Source organism: Eulemur rufifrons, chromosome 16, assembly GCF_041146395.1.
Source record: "Eulemur rufifrons isolate Redbay chromosome 16, OSU_ERuf_1, whole genome shotgun sequence".
NCBI lineage: Eukaryota > Metazoa > Chordata > Mammalia > Primates > Lemuridae > Eulemur > Eulemur rufifrons.
This window is the reverse complement of record NC_090998.1, coordinates 40,026,686-40,038,887: the sequence shown is the minus strand read 5'-3', so window position 1 is coordinate 40,038,887 and position 12,202 is coordinate 40,026,686. Positions and strand designations below refer to the sequence as shown.

Sequence of the window (12,202 nt, the reverse complement as noted above, 5' to 3'; positions counted from 1 at the left end):
AAGATGGTCCAGGGAAGCTTGTCTCAGAGGAGCATCATCAGAAACACACCCTGGGAGATGAGTCGGTGTAGCCTCCATCCTGGCAAGGACCAGAATTTCCCAGAACCCATTCTATGTATACACAGAGGGAACCAGGAAAAATCTACCTACCACCTACTACCTACCAAGTGTCCTCAGAATCAAGCCAAGAAGTTTCTTGGATTTAACTTAGTCTCAAAATGTGTTTAGAAGACACCACGTTTGGTATAATTCATTAGCTTCTCAGATATTGTTTACTTTGGAATTAAACTAGATTTCCTTTGAGTTTTTAATGTATTGCCTCCATTGTCAAAGCTCAGACCCACCCAAAGTAAGCTCCAAGAGTTGAGGAAATCAATCTGGGTCGCCTAGATACTAGGAATTTTCAGTATTTCTCCACAGAGAACGTTGGAGAAACTGAAGGTCATCCTGAATGTATACAAATTGCTATACTAAAACATTTTCCTCAAGCCAAACTTTAAAGCAAATTAGGAGAATCAATCATTCCATTTTTTGTTGGTGGTGGTTTTTGTTTTTTTTGTGATACGGGGTCTCACTGTTGCTTGGTCCAGTCTCAAACTCCTGCATTCAAGTGATCCTCCCACCTCAGCCTCAGAGTAACTGGGATTACAGGCATGCACCACCCCACCCAGCTCTTTCCTTTATCTCTAAATTTAGGTTCTGAATCCCAGAATTTGAAAGAGTTTAGGAAGTAGAGTGAGGAAAAGTTGAACATCTTGAGTGGAACTCACGAAACGGTCAAATCTTAGCCCTGTACTCCTGCATTTATTTCAAAGTCTTCATTAAAGAAAAGAGAACAGCAGCAACACCTAGCTGAATTCTAGGCAGTCTATAAAAAAAGATATATAGAGAAGAAATCTAAAAGCAAGCTAAGTAAAGAATCCGTGGAGTGAGGTGTAATGCAACTTCATCACTTTATTCAAATCTTCAAAATAGTCTTTATTCTACATTTTTAGTATAAAAAATCCACAAGTTAAGTGCACCACAGTGTAGAGAGAGACATACAACGCTGAACTTCCATAACAGTCAATGGTACAGTCAAACATCACATGTACAGAACACAAAATTTAGATGAACTGAAATTATAAGATAAAATAAAATAAAATCCAATTTCAAAACAAAAAAATCAAAATATTAAGGATCCCTGAAATATTCTTAACCCTAATGAGATTTCACTGGACTCAAGTCATTTTGTAGTGAAGCATTCACAATATGACCCTATTAACCCAGTTTAGGAATTCTTGGGAGCCATGAGTGGCTGCTTGAGACACTCTGACAAAAAATGGTAACCAATTTTTGATCTGAAAACTCCCCTTAATTTGGCTCTAAAGTCATCGGGCTTTTGAAATGCATCCTCCTCCTTGCCCCTCGTATGTTAACAAACTGCTGTTTACAGTACAGTTTGCATGATGTCCTTTGTTCAAACAAAGCTCAGTTTTCCTGGCACCAAAGTAAATTTGGGTGAGGTTCCTGTATGCCGAGACAACCTATGAGAAGGGTCCAAAAGGCACCCTCTACTTTTGCCTGAGGAGATACAAAAGCAGAAGTAACGGGACCTGTGCTTGGGGCACAGAGGGGGTTTCAGAGGATCCTTGTCAAAGACTAGTTAAAAGATGACAAGTGGGGAGAAGTGCAAGGAGAGAAGGAAATTAGTCTGACTGGCTTTCTGTCCTGCACCATTGATTCAATGAAGATTGGCAAAGGAAACGGAAGACTGGGGTTGGAGGTGGGATGTAGGGCAAAGGATGGAAGGATGGAAAGAAGGCAGACGACCAATGCATTTCATTTATAACAAGTAATATAAATCAAAGACTTAAAGGAAATTAAAGACCAATCAGAGTAATTTGGCAACTTTAATTCTTAGGAAGATCAAAGTTTCCTCCAAACCTAATTTGATGTTTTATTACTAAAAGCAAAGACCAGTATGGTATAGTATTACTCCAGAGAATTAAAGGAAGATCCTTAGGGCTGCTTCACCCACATTCATTTTATGAATGGATACCTCCCCTACCTCAAAATGCTTTAGGGAGGTACTGCTACCATTACATGGTTCCTTATTAAATTTGAAAAGTGCCTGAAAGTTTGGGCACCAGAAAGACACCCCAACAACATGTGTCTAAACTGCAACTTCAGGTTAATATGACTAAAGCAGTTACATTGTGAGAAGTGCTGAAGGTATGTGATGTCTTTCCCGGCACGGAGGTGGCCTTGGCTCCTCACCAGATGGTGTAGCCACCATCTGAGCCACCCATGAAGAAGTTCCCCTTCCTCTGAGTTACGAGAACGTTGGCTCCCTGCATGACTGCAAGCTGAGCAGCATTGGGAGGGCATCCAGGAGGTGGAGGCTGAAAGGAAAGGAACATAGTAGAATGGGCAGAGGGAAGCTTATATAAGGGAAAGGGACACAGGTGAAGCAGAGGCCTATTAGGAAGATGGCAATGTGCTAATCAATAGCATTTTAAGGAGCTAATTCTGCCACCAGTTTGAGTTCTAAAGCAGGTCTATATTCTCTATGAACCCAAAGATAAAAATAGGAAAGGAAGCCTACTTATCCAAAGGGTTCCAGCTCCAAGATGAAACCTATGGATACCTTCTAAATATGAATAGGCCAGAACCACAGTAACTTTCGAGGTAAGAAATCCTCCCAGTCACACTCCCAAAACAAGGACAGGGTATGAGATCCATGTCTGAATCCCACAGAGTCCCTTATAGTTTTTAAATAGAATACTGGATAAGCTGAAGGCTTACTAAAGACACATTCACTTCATCTCTGGCATATGATTACTGAGTAGACGGTCTTAGCAAGGATCATCTGGGGTTCTTTTTTTTTTTTTTGAGACAGAGTCTCACTCTGTTGCCCTGAGTAGCTCACAGCAACCTCAAATTCCTGGGCTCAAGCGATCCTCCTGCCTCAGCCTCCCAAGTAGCTGGGACTACAGGCACATGCCACGACACCCGGCTAATTTTTCTATTTTTAGTAGAGACAAGGTCTCACTCCTGCTCAAGCTGGTCTCAAACTCCTGAGCTCAAGCAATCCTCCCGCCTGGGCCTCCCAGCATGCTAGATTACAGCCGTGAGCCACCACATCCAGCCCATTTTGGGCTCTAAATCCCATGTATTGGGGAACTAAGCAGAAGACAATGATAACCAAAACTGCTAGTATTTTCTAAAAGCTACTTACTAGGAATTATGCGTTCTACCTTTTTAATCATCAGGATTCAAATACAACACCCTGCTGTTGGCAAATATTAAGTAAATGCTCATGGAATGAATAAGGGGCATTATTAGACCAGTTCACTGCACCAAAATGAACGGGAAAAACAGCAAGCAGGACTCTCAAGACAGGAAAACAAAGGAATCTGGTTAACTCAGACTCCAGTGAATTTGCTAGATGCTACTGACTTGCTATAGTTCTGCCCCCTCAACCACTTTCTGCCTGACTATTGGATGTCGGTGGTTGCACAAACACTGGGAACTATTTTCCAGGAATGATAAGAGAATGAATATGAAGTCATTTCAGAAGGTTAAAATAGACAAGGGCTGAGTTTTTTCTGATAAGGTCATACTCACAGGAATGTTGCCAGCAGTAGCCCCAGCTCCGAATCTGGCACCTGCATCATAACCTCCCTCCACCAGCACTGTTGAACCAGGTGGATAGATGGGACCAACTGGATAATAAGCCATAGGTATTGTGGAACCTAAAGGCCCAACAGCCACAGACTGAGCCACAGGAAGATACAGAGAGGCGCCAGGAAATGCAGCTGACATGGTGGGAACTGTGGCAGCCCCTGGGTGCACAAAGCTCGGACGATAGAGCTAGAAGAGTCAGAAGAGAAGGCAAAAGGTTACTTTATTACATTCCTATTTGAGATCTCCTTAATGAGTGAATTCTTAATTCTTGTGCTGATTTTACTTTTTGAATTATACAAGCTGCCTTTCTACTGGCATTCATTATTCTCTTGGATCACTTCCTGCTATAGCTAATGTTAGGCTCAAGGAATGCAAATTCATCTTCTTAACCTCAGCCCATACCAAATAACACAAAATAATCAAATAATGCATTCTCAACTCCAACATAAATGACTAAATGATACAGTGTTTAAATTATTTATGTGAGCACTCTCTTCTGTTTGTGAAAAATAGATAAATATGTGAAGTCAGACTTAGCTAAGGACTAAAAATGTGGTCCAAGAATATTCTCAACTAGTTCAAGTCTAGCAAACTGGAAGCACCTCTGAGTAGGCAGGCGGAGCATCAGTATAGGGTGGAGCCTGAGGAAGATGCAAGGTCTGAGGATATACTGGATTCCCAGGAGGCTGCACAGGGTAGGTTGGCTGCGTTGGATATTGACCTGGAAGACAAAAAATGCAAGTTGCCTACTACACAGAGCCACCAAAATGGGGCAGTACATGTTGGGTAGCTAACATACTGGAGGGAAGCAAGCAGAAGGGGAGTTTGCAAATAGACTGCTCCACAGGACGTGATTCCTGGAACCAAGAAAATAAGCATTGTCTTTGCGCCCTTATAACAGAAGATGCTGTACTAGACAGGATAGGCAAGGCGCTGCTCCTACTGTCATACTGATGTAAGGTTTAAATCTAGCTGGGCCAAGTTCCCTCCGGAATTTGGGACAAGCCTGGGCACCCGTTTCTGAGGTTCTGGCTTGCTGGTGTATCAAGGGTGCTTCTGCTCTGGGTAGTCTCCACGGACTGTACCCAGCCCAGACTTCGTGGGTAACGGTTCTGATTTATCTCACAGTTTCCTATTCAAGGTCGACTTCCAAATAAAGAAGAGTGTGAATAGTGGAAGTGAGACAGAGAAAGGATGAAGGAGGGGTGAGGGGGAATGTCCTCTCTGGAGGAAGCTGGAGATCATGCCCCGACAGACACACTGGTACCACCACAGGAAAAGGGAGAAGTTCTGGCCCCGCCAGAGAAGGGCGAGGGAGTGAGAAAGGAAGGAGAAGAGACACCCTGCAGGCCCTAGCCCGCGCACCAACTCTGGCAACTCACTAGTTAAGCTCCGGACCCTGCCCGTAGTCCCGGAGCGCGGGCCCCGCCTCCGCCGGCTCTCCATTGGCCTACCCAAATCCCTGCTCTAGCACTCTATTTGTTTCTGCACATGCCCATCATGACAAGCCCCCCCCAACCCAAGCCCGCAGCTCCAAACTGCGCCACAGAGTTTACGAGGGAAAGGGCCGGGAGGGACTAAGGAGCCGTAGTTAGTGAATGATGAAGGCGTCAGGCGCAGCCCCAGAACTGCGGCCGGCCGAGAAGCGCGGCGCAGCCCACCCCAAGCCTGGCGTTTGGTGACCCTGGGCTCCGGGCCCGCTCGCTCTAGGCCAGCACTATTCCCCCCGACGGCCTCAGCCGCCCCCTGTCCTTGCCTTTGCTGTTCATGGTGGCTGCAGGTCCGGTTCGGCTCGGAGTCGCGGACGGTTATTTTTTTCGTCCTCTTCCTGTTCGGAGTCACTTCCGTGTCACGTGACGATCGGCCGCCTAGCGTCACCCGACGCCCTAATGCCGCTGCCGCCGGAAGCCCCGCCCCTGCGCCCAGCCTCCAGTCGCTGCAGGGAGGGCCTGCGTGGTCCCGCCCACTCGCTTTGGCCCCGCCCGCTCGCTCTCACCCTCCACCCCCCGGCCCTGTCTCTCAACTGGAGGAAATCCAAGTGCAGGTATTGTCTCGTAGCAGGATCTTTTCTCTCTGTTGGACGCTCGGGGGCCGAGCGATGAAGCCATTCCCCGGAACCTTTTCCACCTACACACATTAACTCAAGGTCAGCTCACCTTGGCAACCTTTTCACGAGGAGTGTAGATTTCTACGGATTTCTCAAACTGCCTACAATATATGCTCCCTAAACCTTGGCCTATCATGCGTTCGCTGCCTACGAAATCCAACTTAAGCTTCAGCTCCGTAAAGATTTATTTTACCAGTCCAGCTCACATCCGTCCTTTCCTGAATTAGACCGTCACTCGAATCCTCGCTGCCCCGTCTGTTCCAGCGACAGGCTGTCGGTAGTTAACCTCTGTGAGTCGCTGCCTTTCTCACGTAAAGGAAGTAGTTCGGTTTTGCTGTGCTGCCCACAACAGCTAGCAGTAAAACTGACAAACTCGTAGTACCCAAGGAGTGCTTGTGGGACTCTGCCCTGTCTTTGGCACCTGCTCCAGGTGACCTGTATGATGCGTTATAGATACTTTCTCTGTGTATCGCTTTGCCCCTAATTTCCTGAAGGGCAAAGATGGCAGCCTTCAGGGCAGCAATTAAGTTTTTTTCCTTTCTGGCTGCATTCAGAAATACCTGCTGAGCCCCTGCTATGCGCAAGTGGAGAGGGAGCTAAACAAGACAGCCCCAACACTATGTTGTCGTGGAGTTTACCTTCTACGTTACAGTAAGCACAGTTGCAAAAGCATCCAAAAACGAAGAGCTTTGGAAAGAAAAGCCCTCAATAAACATTAGAAACCTGATTAATATTTGCTAGTTAATTGAACTACGAAAAAGACCCATACTCATTTCAACTCAGTAATCCCTTGGTTTGTTCCAGTATTGTATTACAGTTTGCAGGACACCCTTAAAATGCACGATCTCATCTTCACAGGTCTTCACAATAGTCCTGTGTGGCAGGCAGGGCTTGTTTGAACATTGCTGTTTTTCAAATTAGAGAATTGATTAAAGAGATTTGTCCCAAGTCACACAGTTAACAGGTCACAGAATCAGGTTTCGTGTCCTGGCTCCCTGGTTCCAGGTCATTATTTTTGTTTTTGTTTTTGTTTTTTCTTATCACTTCACATTGCCTAACATGACTAAAATACTCTACAATCTGATCGTCAAAGATTATTTGTTTTTGGAGTTATTTTAGGTTTTTTTCTCTTTCAGTATATTCACATTATTAATTTGATTAGACTAATACAAGTATTATGAAGCCTATGATAATTACCTTTTTCTGTAATTCTGACTCTAATTTTTTTGAAGGCAGTCATAGTGTTAAACATTCATTCATTCAACTCTTACAAATGCCAGGCATCATTCTAAAACAAAACTCTTGCTCTCCTGAAGCTCACCTTCTAATGCAGGGGCTTGCAAACTTTGTCAACCAAATCCACAGTAATACACTTAAATCATGACACAGCACATATGCATTTATAATCATATATGACTGAAATAAAATTTTATGATCCTATAAATTTAACATCCTTATATGTAAAAGGCACTATTATATTTTCTATTCTCTGTCTCTTTTTTTTCCAATTCTGGTTGTGATTTCACATCTCACTAACAAGTCAGGACGCACAGTTTGTAAAACACCATTTTTCTGTTTTGTTTTTTTTTCTCATTTGTTTGTTTTGAGACAGAGTCCCACTCTGTCAGCCAGACTGGAGTGCAGTGGCTTCATCATAGCTCACTGCAGCTTCCAACTCCTGGGCTCAAGCGATCCTCCTGCCTAAGCCTCCCTAGTAGCTAGGACTAACTACAGGTGCAATTTTTCTATTTTTTGTAGAGACAGGGTCTGCATATTGCCCAGGCTGGTTTCAAACTCCCAGACTCAAGTGATCCTCCCACCTCGGCCTCTCAAAGTGCTAGGATTACAGATGTGAGCCACCATGCCTGGCCAAAACACTGTTTTTAGTGGACTATCATGACCAGGGCCTTGTACTTTTCTTAGCATGAAGTTTATAATCAGTAATTAGTGGATAACTGAATAAATAACTCCTTGGAAGTCAGATCAGGCAAATCTTTCCTGTATCCTAACTTTTCCAAATCAGATCCTAAAACTGATTCCACCCCAAAGCCTGAAACTGGAGAGGTCACTAATCTATCTCCACCCTGACCTGGTGCTCAGGGCCTCAGAAAATAAAGGAATGAACCTAAGAAAGGAAACTTCCCTTATGTCTCTTTCTGGGACCTCAGTTACAGACCCTGAATTTTTTTTTTAAAGACAGAATCTCACTCTGTTGCCTGGGCTAGAGTGTCATAGCATCAGCCTAACGCACAGCAACCTCAAACCCCTGGGCGCAAGCCATCCTCCTGCCTCAGCCTCCTGAGGAGCTAGGACCACAGGCACTTGCCAGCATGCCCAGCTAATTTTTTCTATTTTTAGTGGAGATGGGGGTCACTCTCACTCAGGCTGGTCTCGAACTCGTGAGCTCAAGCTTTCCTTCTGCCTCGGCCTCTCAGAGTGCTAGGATTACAGGCATGAGCCACCACGCCCAGCCCAAAATGTTTTTTAAATGAAAAAAGGAAAGGTTCAGAACGGTATGCTTAGTATGATGTCTTTTATGTCAAAAGGCAGGAAAACCAAGAATATTCATTAGTATTTAAGTAAAGAAGTTCTGGAAGGATACACAGAACACCTATAAAGGTGCTTACAGGGTGGGGTGAGAGAATGGGGGACAGGAGGCCAAGGTGGGAGTGAGATTTTTACTATATACCTTTAAATTTTTTTTTTTAATTTTGAACCATGTGAATGCTTACCTATTCAAAAAAATTAAGACAGGCCGGGCTCGGGGGCTTATACCTGTAATCCCAGCACTTTGGGAGGACAAGGTAGGAGGATTGCCTGAGCCTAGGAGTTCAAGGTTATGGTGAGCTGTGATTGCACCACTGCACTCCAGCCTCCTGGGGAACAGAGTGAGACCCTATCTCTAATAAAAAGAAAAAAGAAAAAGAAATTAAAACAATGTTGGCATCCCTATTAGAATGGCTAATATTAAGACGACTGATCACATCAGGTGTTGGAGAGGATGTGGAACACCTGGAATTCTCATACGCTTCTAGTTAAAATGAAAAATGGTGCAACCACTTTGCAAAACAGTTTGTCAATGTCTTTAAAAGTTAAACATACAGGCCAGGCGTGGTGGCTCATGCCTGTAATCCTAGCACTCTGGGAGGCCAAAGGGGGAGGATTGTTTGAGCTCAGGAGTTCGAGACCAGCCTGAGCAAGAGCGAGACCCCTGTCTCTACTAAAAATAGAAAGACATTAGCTGGACAACTAAAAATATATATATAGGAAAAAAAGTTAGCTGGGCATGGTGGCGCATGCCTGTAGTCCCAGCTACTTGGGAGGCTGAGGCAGGAGGATTGCTTGAGCCCGGGAGTTTGAGGTTGCTGTGAGCTAGGCTGACGCCACAGCACTCCAGCCCAGGCAACAAAGTGAGACTCTGTCTCAAAAAAAAAAAAAAAAACGTTAAATATACACATACCGTATGATCCAGCCACACTCTACTTCTAGGTATTTACCCAAGAGAAATGAAAGCATACGGGCACACAAAGACTTGTACATGGATATTTATAATGGCTTTATTTGTAATAGCCAAAAATTGGAAACAATGAAAATTTTCATCAATGTTCGAATGGATAAACAAATTTAATGCCATACAATAAAAGGAAATAAACTGTGGATCTAGGAAACAACATGGAAAAATCTCAATTATACTGAGTAAAAGAAGCCAGATGAAAAAAGAGTACACACTATAGGATTCCATTTATATAAAATTCTAGAAAATGCAAACTAATCTATAGTGATAAAAAGCAGATCAATGGTTGCCTGCTTGAAGGGCAAGGGAAGGGGGAAGGGCAGGAGGCAGATTATAAATGGAATCTAGGAAACTTAGGGGGGATGACGAATATGTTCATTATCTTGATTGTGATGATGGTTTCATGGGTATATACATATGTCAAAATATGAAATTATATATTTTAAATATATACAGTTTATTGTTTGTCAACCATAGCTCAATAAAGCTGTTTTAAAAAATAATGTTGGGATGAAGAAAAGGGAAAAGCCAAGGATGATGGCTAATGAACTCTTAAAGTGTCTTGGACAAGACAGATGCTAAAAGGAAAATTACTACAGAACTTGGTAAGTGCTACACTGGAGATGGGTAAGCTATGGTGTAAGGGCTCAGAGCAGGAAAAGCCCACTAGTCCCAGTTAATTAAGCTGATTTCAGCTTGTTTATGTCCCTCTATTGAACACTTACTAAGTGTCGTGCTCTTCACTTACGTACCTAGAAGAACAAAACAGCCTCCAATTCCCAGCCCAAAGAGGGAGGGTGGAGCTTTATGGAAGAGTCCAGTCATTTTTTTAAGCAACATTTTCAAAGCTTTGGCTGGTCTTTGTGTAACTAAGGAAACAGCTATTACAAGATATATGGCTCAGAAATGGACCCTCCTCTGTCATTCCTGGCAAGGCTTTGTAGGAGAGGCGCTAACACTGTTTTGCATGATAAACATAAAGCATCAACTCCCCTGTTGCTGGGGCAGCCTAGAAAATCCTGGGTGTGTCTCCTTTTTTGATTTTGGCCAATTTTTCTTAATGTGAAATCCCAACCCACCTGCATTAGAATCCTTTAGTGCATATTAAAAATGCAGATTAAATGGGATGATACCAATGCACGCCAAAATTTGCTGGTCAGGGGGTTGAGATTTCATTTTATCTTTTGAGGTGTGTGTGTGTGTGTGTGTGTGTGTGTTCCAAAGGTTACCCAGAGTACTCAGAAGAACAGAGCTTCATCTGCATCTCAGTCTGGCTAGAAGACTGGAAGGGGTTGGGACTTGGGGTACCAGCCTCCCCTAGACATTCCTGATACAGGAAAGTGTACCCCCAAACTGGGTTCTGGCCTGAAGGCCAAGTGGGTTCGTGGCTTTATTCAGGAAAGAATTCAAAAGCGAGCTGACAGAGTAAGGCAAAAGCAAGTTTATTGAGGTAAGAAAAGAAAAAAACAGGAGGCTACCCCATAGACAGGGCAGCAGTTATCTCTCAGAGCAACAGAGTAGCACTTTGTGAGTTTTCAAGGTTTTATTTTATATCTTCTATTTAATTTTTTGTTAAGCAGAGGGAGGATTATTCCTAAGATTTCTGGGAAAGGGGTGGGGACTTCCTGGAAATGAGGATTCTTCTCCTTTTTTTTGAGACAGAGTCTCACTCTGTTGCCCGGGCTAGAGTGCCGTGGTGTCAGCCTAGCTCACAGCAACCTCAAACTCCTGGGCTCAAGTGATCCTTCTGCCTCAGCCTCCTGAGTAGCTGGGACTACAGGCATGTGTGCCACCATGCCTGGCTAATTTTTTTCTATATATATTTTAGTTTGCCAGATAATTTCTTTCTATTTTTAGTAGAGACGAGGTCTCACTCTTGCTCAGGCTGGTCTCGAACTCCTGACCTCGAGCGATCCACCTGCCTCGGCCTCCCAGAGTGCTAGGATTACAGGTGTGAGCCACTGGGCCGGCCATTTCTTCTCCTTTTTAAACCATGTAGGGTAACTTCCAGGAGTTGCCATGGCATTTATAAACTGTCATGGCGCCAGTGGGAGTTTCTTTTACTATGCTAATGTATTATAAGCAGGGTATAATGAGCAGTGAGGGTAACAGGTCATTTTTCATGGCCATGTTGGTTCTAGCTGGTTTTGGTCAGTGTTCTCCACCGCCTTCTGTTTCATCAGAGACCTTGCTTCAGGTCTTATGACTCTTTATCAAGCAAGGCCTGCTGGTTCCCTGTTTCTATCCTACTGGATAGACTGTGTGCTGAAGCTCATTCCCACGAGGCCGCTGTGGCACCTATTCCCTGTTCTACCCCCCCAACACCCACACACACACTCACCCCTCCAGCCCTCTGTGCTGTTAATCCAGAATCCAGACTATGTCAGATTTGGGGGAATGTGCTTCTAGGGATAGCTGAGAGATGAGGGGGAGGCTTCCCGGAAAGGAATGGAGGGTTGAAGGAGGAGTTCCTAGGGAGGGAAGAAGAGGACAGAGGGCCAGGTTAGGGACCTGATACCCCCTAATAAAGATTAAATTTCTTGGCTGTTTTTCATTTGGATTATAGGGAATGTTAAAACCAAAGTTTTAATACTTTCCATTATTATAATTCTCTTTAAGTTTTCCCCCAACCCTTCAGTAAGGAACAACGTGTGTTGTCATGATGGGAATAATTCACGCCTGTGTCCCCATAAAGTTGCATTTCATCTAGAGGAGCCACACCAGGAGTTCTAGGCCATGACCAGCAGCCAAGTGGGTGGCTCAGGACAGAATGGAACAGAGGGTCAAGTGCAAGACTTGGAGCAAAGGCACAAACCTTGCTTCCACTCCACTTCTTCAAATATACCAGAGGGAGGTGACCCTTGAAATGAAGGAAAATGCTGACACCTGAATTTCATATCCTTTATCTGATT

General features: G+C 44.1%; 1 protein-coding gene across 5 annotated transcripts; it reads right to left on the bottom strand.

The window, feature by feature from the left end:
• Positions 1–784: 784 nt before the first annotated feature.
• Positions 785–5,543, bottom strand: DAZAP2 (DAZ associated protein 2). Of its 5 annotated transcripts, XM_069491853.1 has the most exons (5): positions 5,426–5,532; positions 4,272–4,390; positions 3,797–3,855; positions 3,610–3,730; positions 785–2,384 (listed from the first exon to the last, which is right to left on the bottom strand). In XM_069491853.1, the coding sequence occupies exons 1-5, from the start codon at positions 5,436–5,438 to the stop codon at positions 2,256–2,258; spliced, it is 441 nt and encodes a 146-aa protein (XP_069347954.1). In that variant the 5' UTR covers positions 5,439–5,532; the 3' UTR covers positions 785–2,255. The 5 variants fall into 5 exon arrangements, with proteins under 5 accessions (XP_069347954.1, XP_069347952.1, XP_069347955.1 ...); XM_069491851.1 differs by having other exon boundaries at positions 3,687–3,855; positions 5,426–5,543; XM_069491854.1 differs by lacking the exon at positions 3,797–3,855 and having other exon boundaries at positions 3,610–3,759; positions 5,426–5,533.
• Between the last annotated feature and the right edge of the window lie 6,659 nt (positions 5,544–12,202).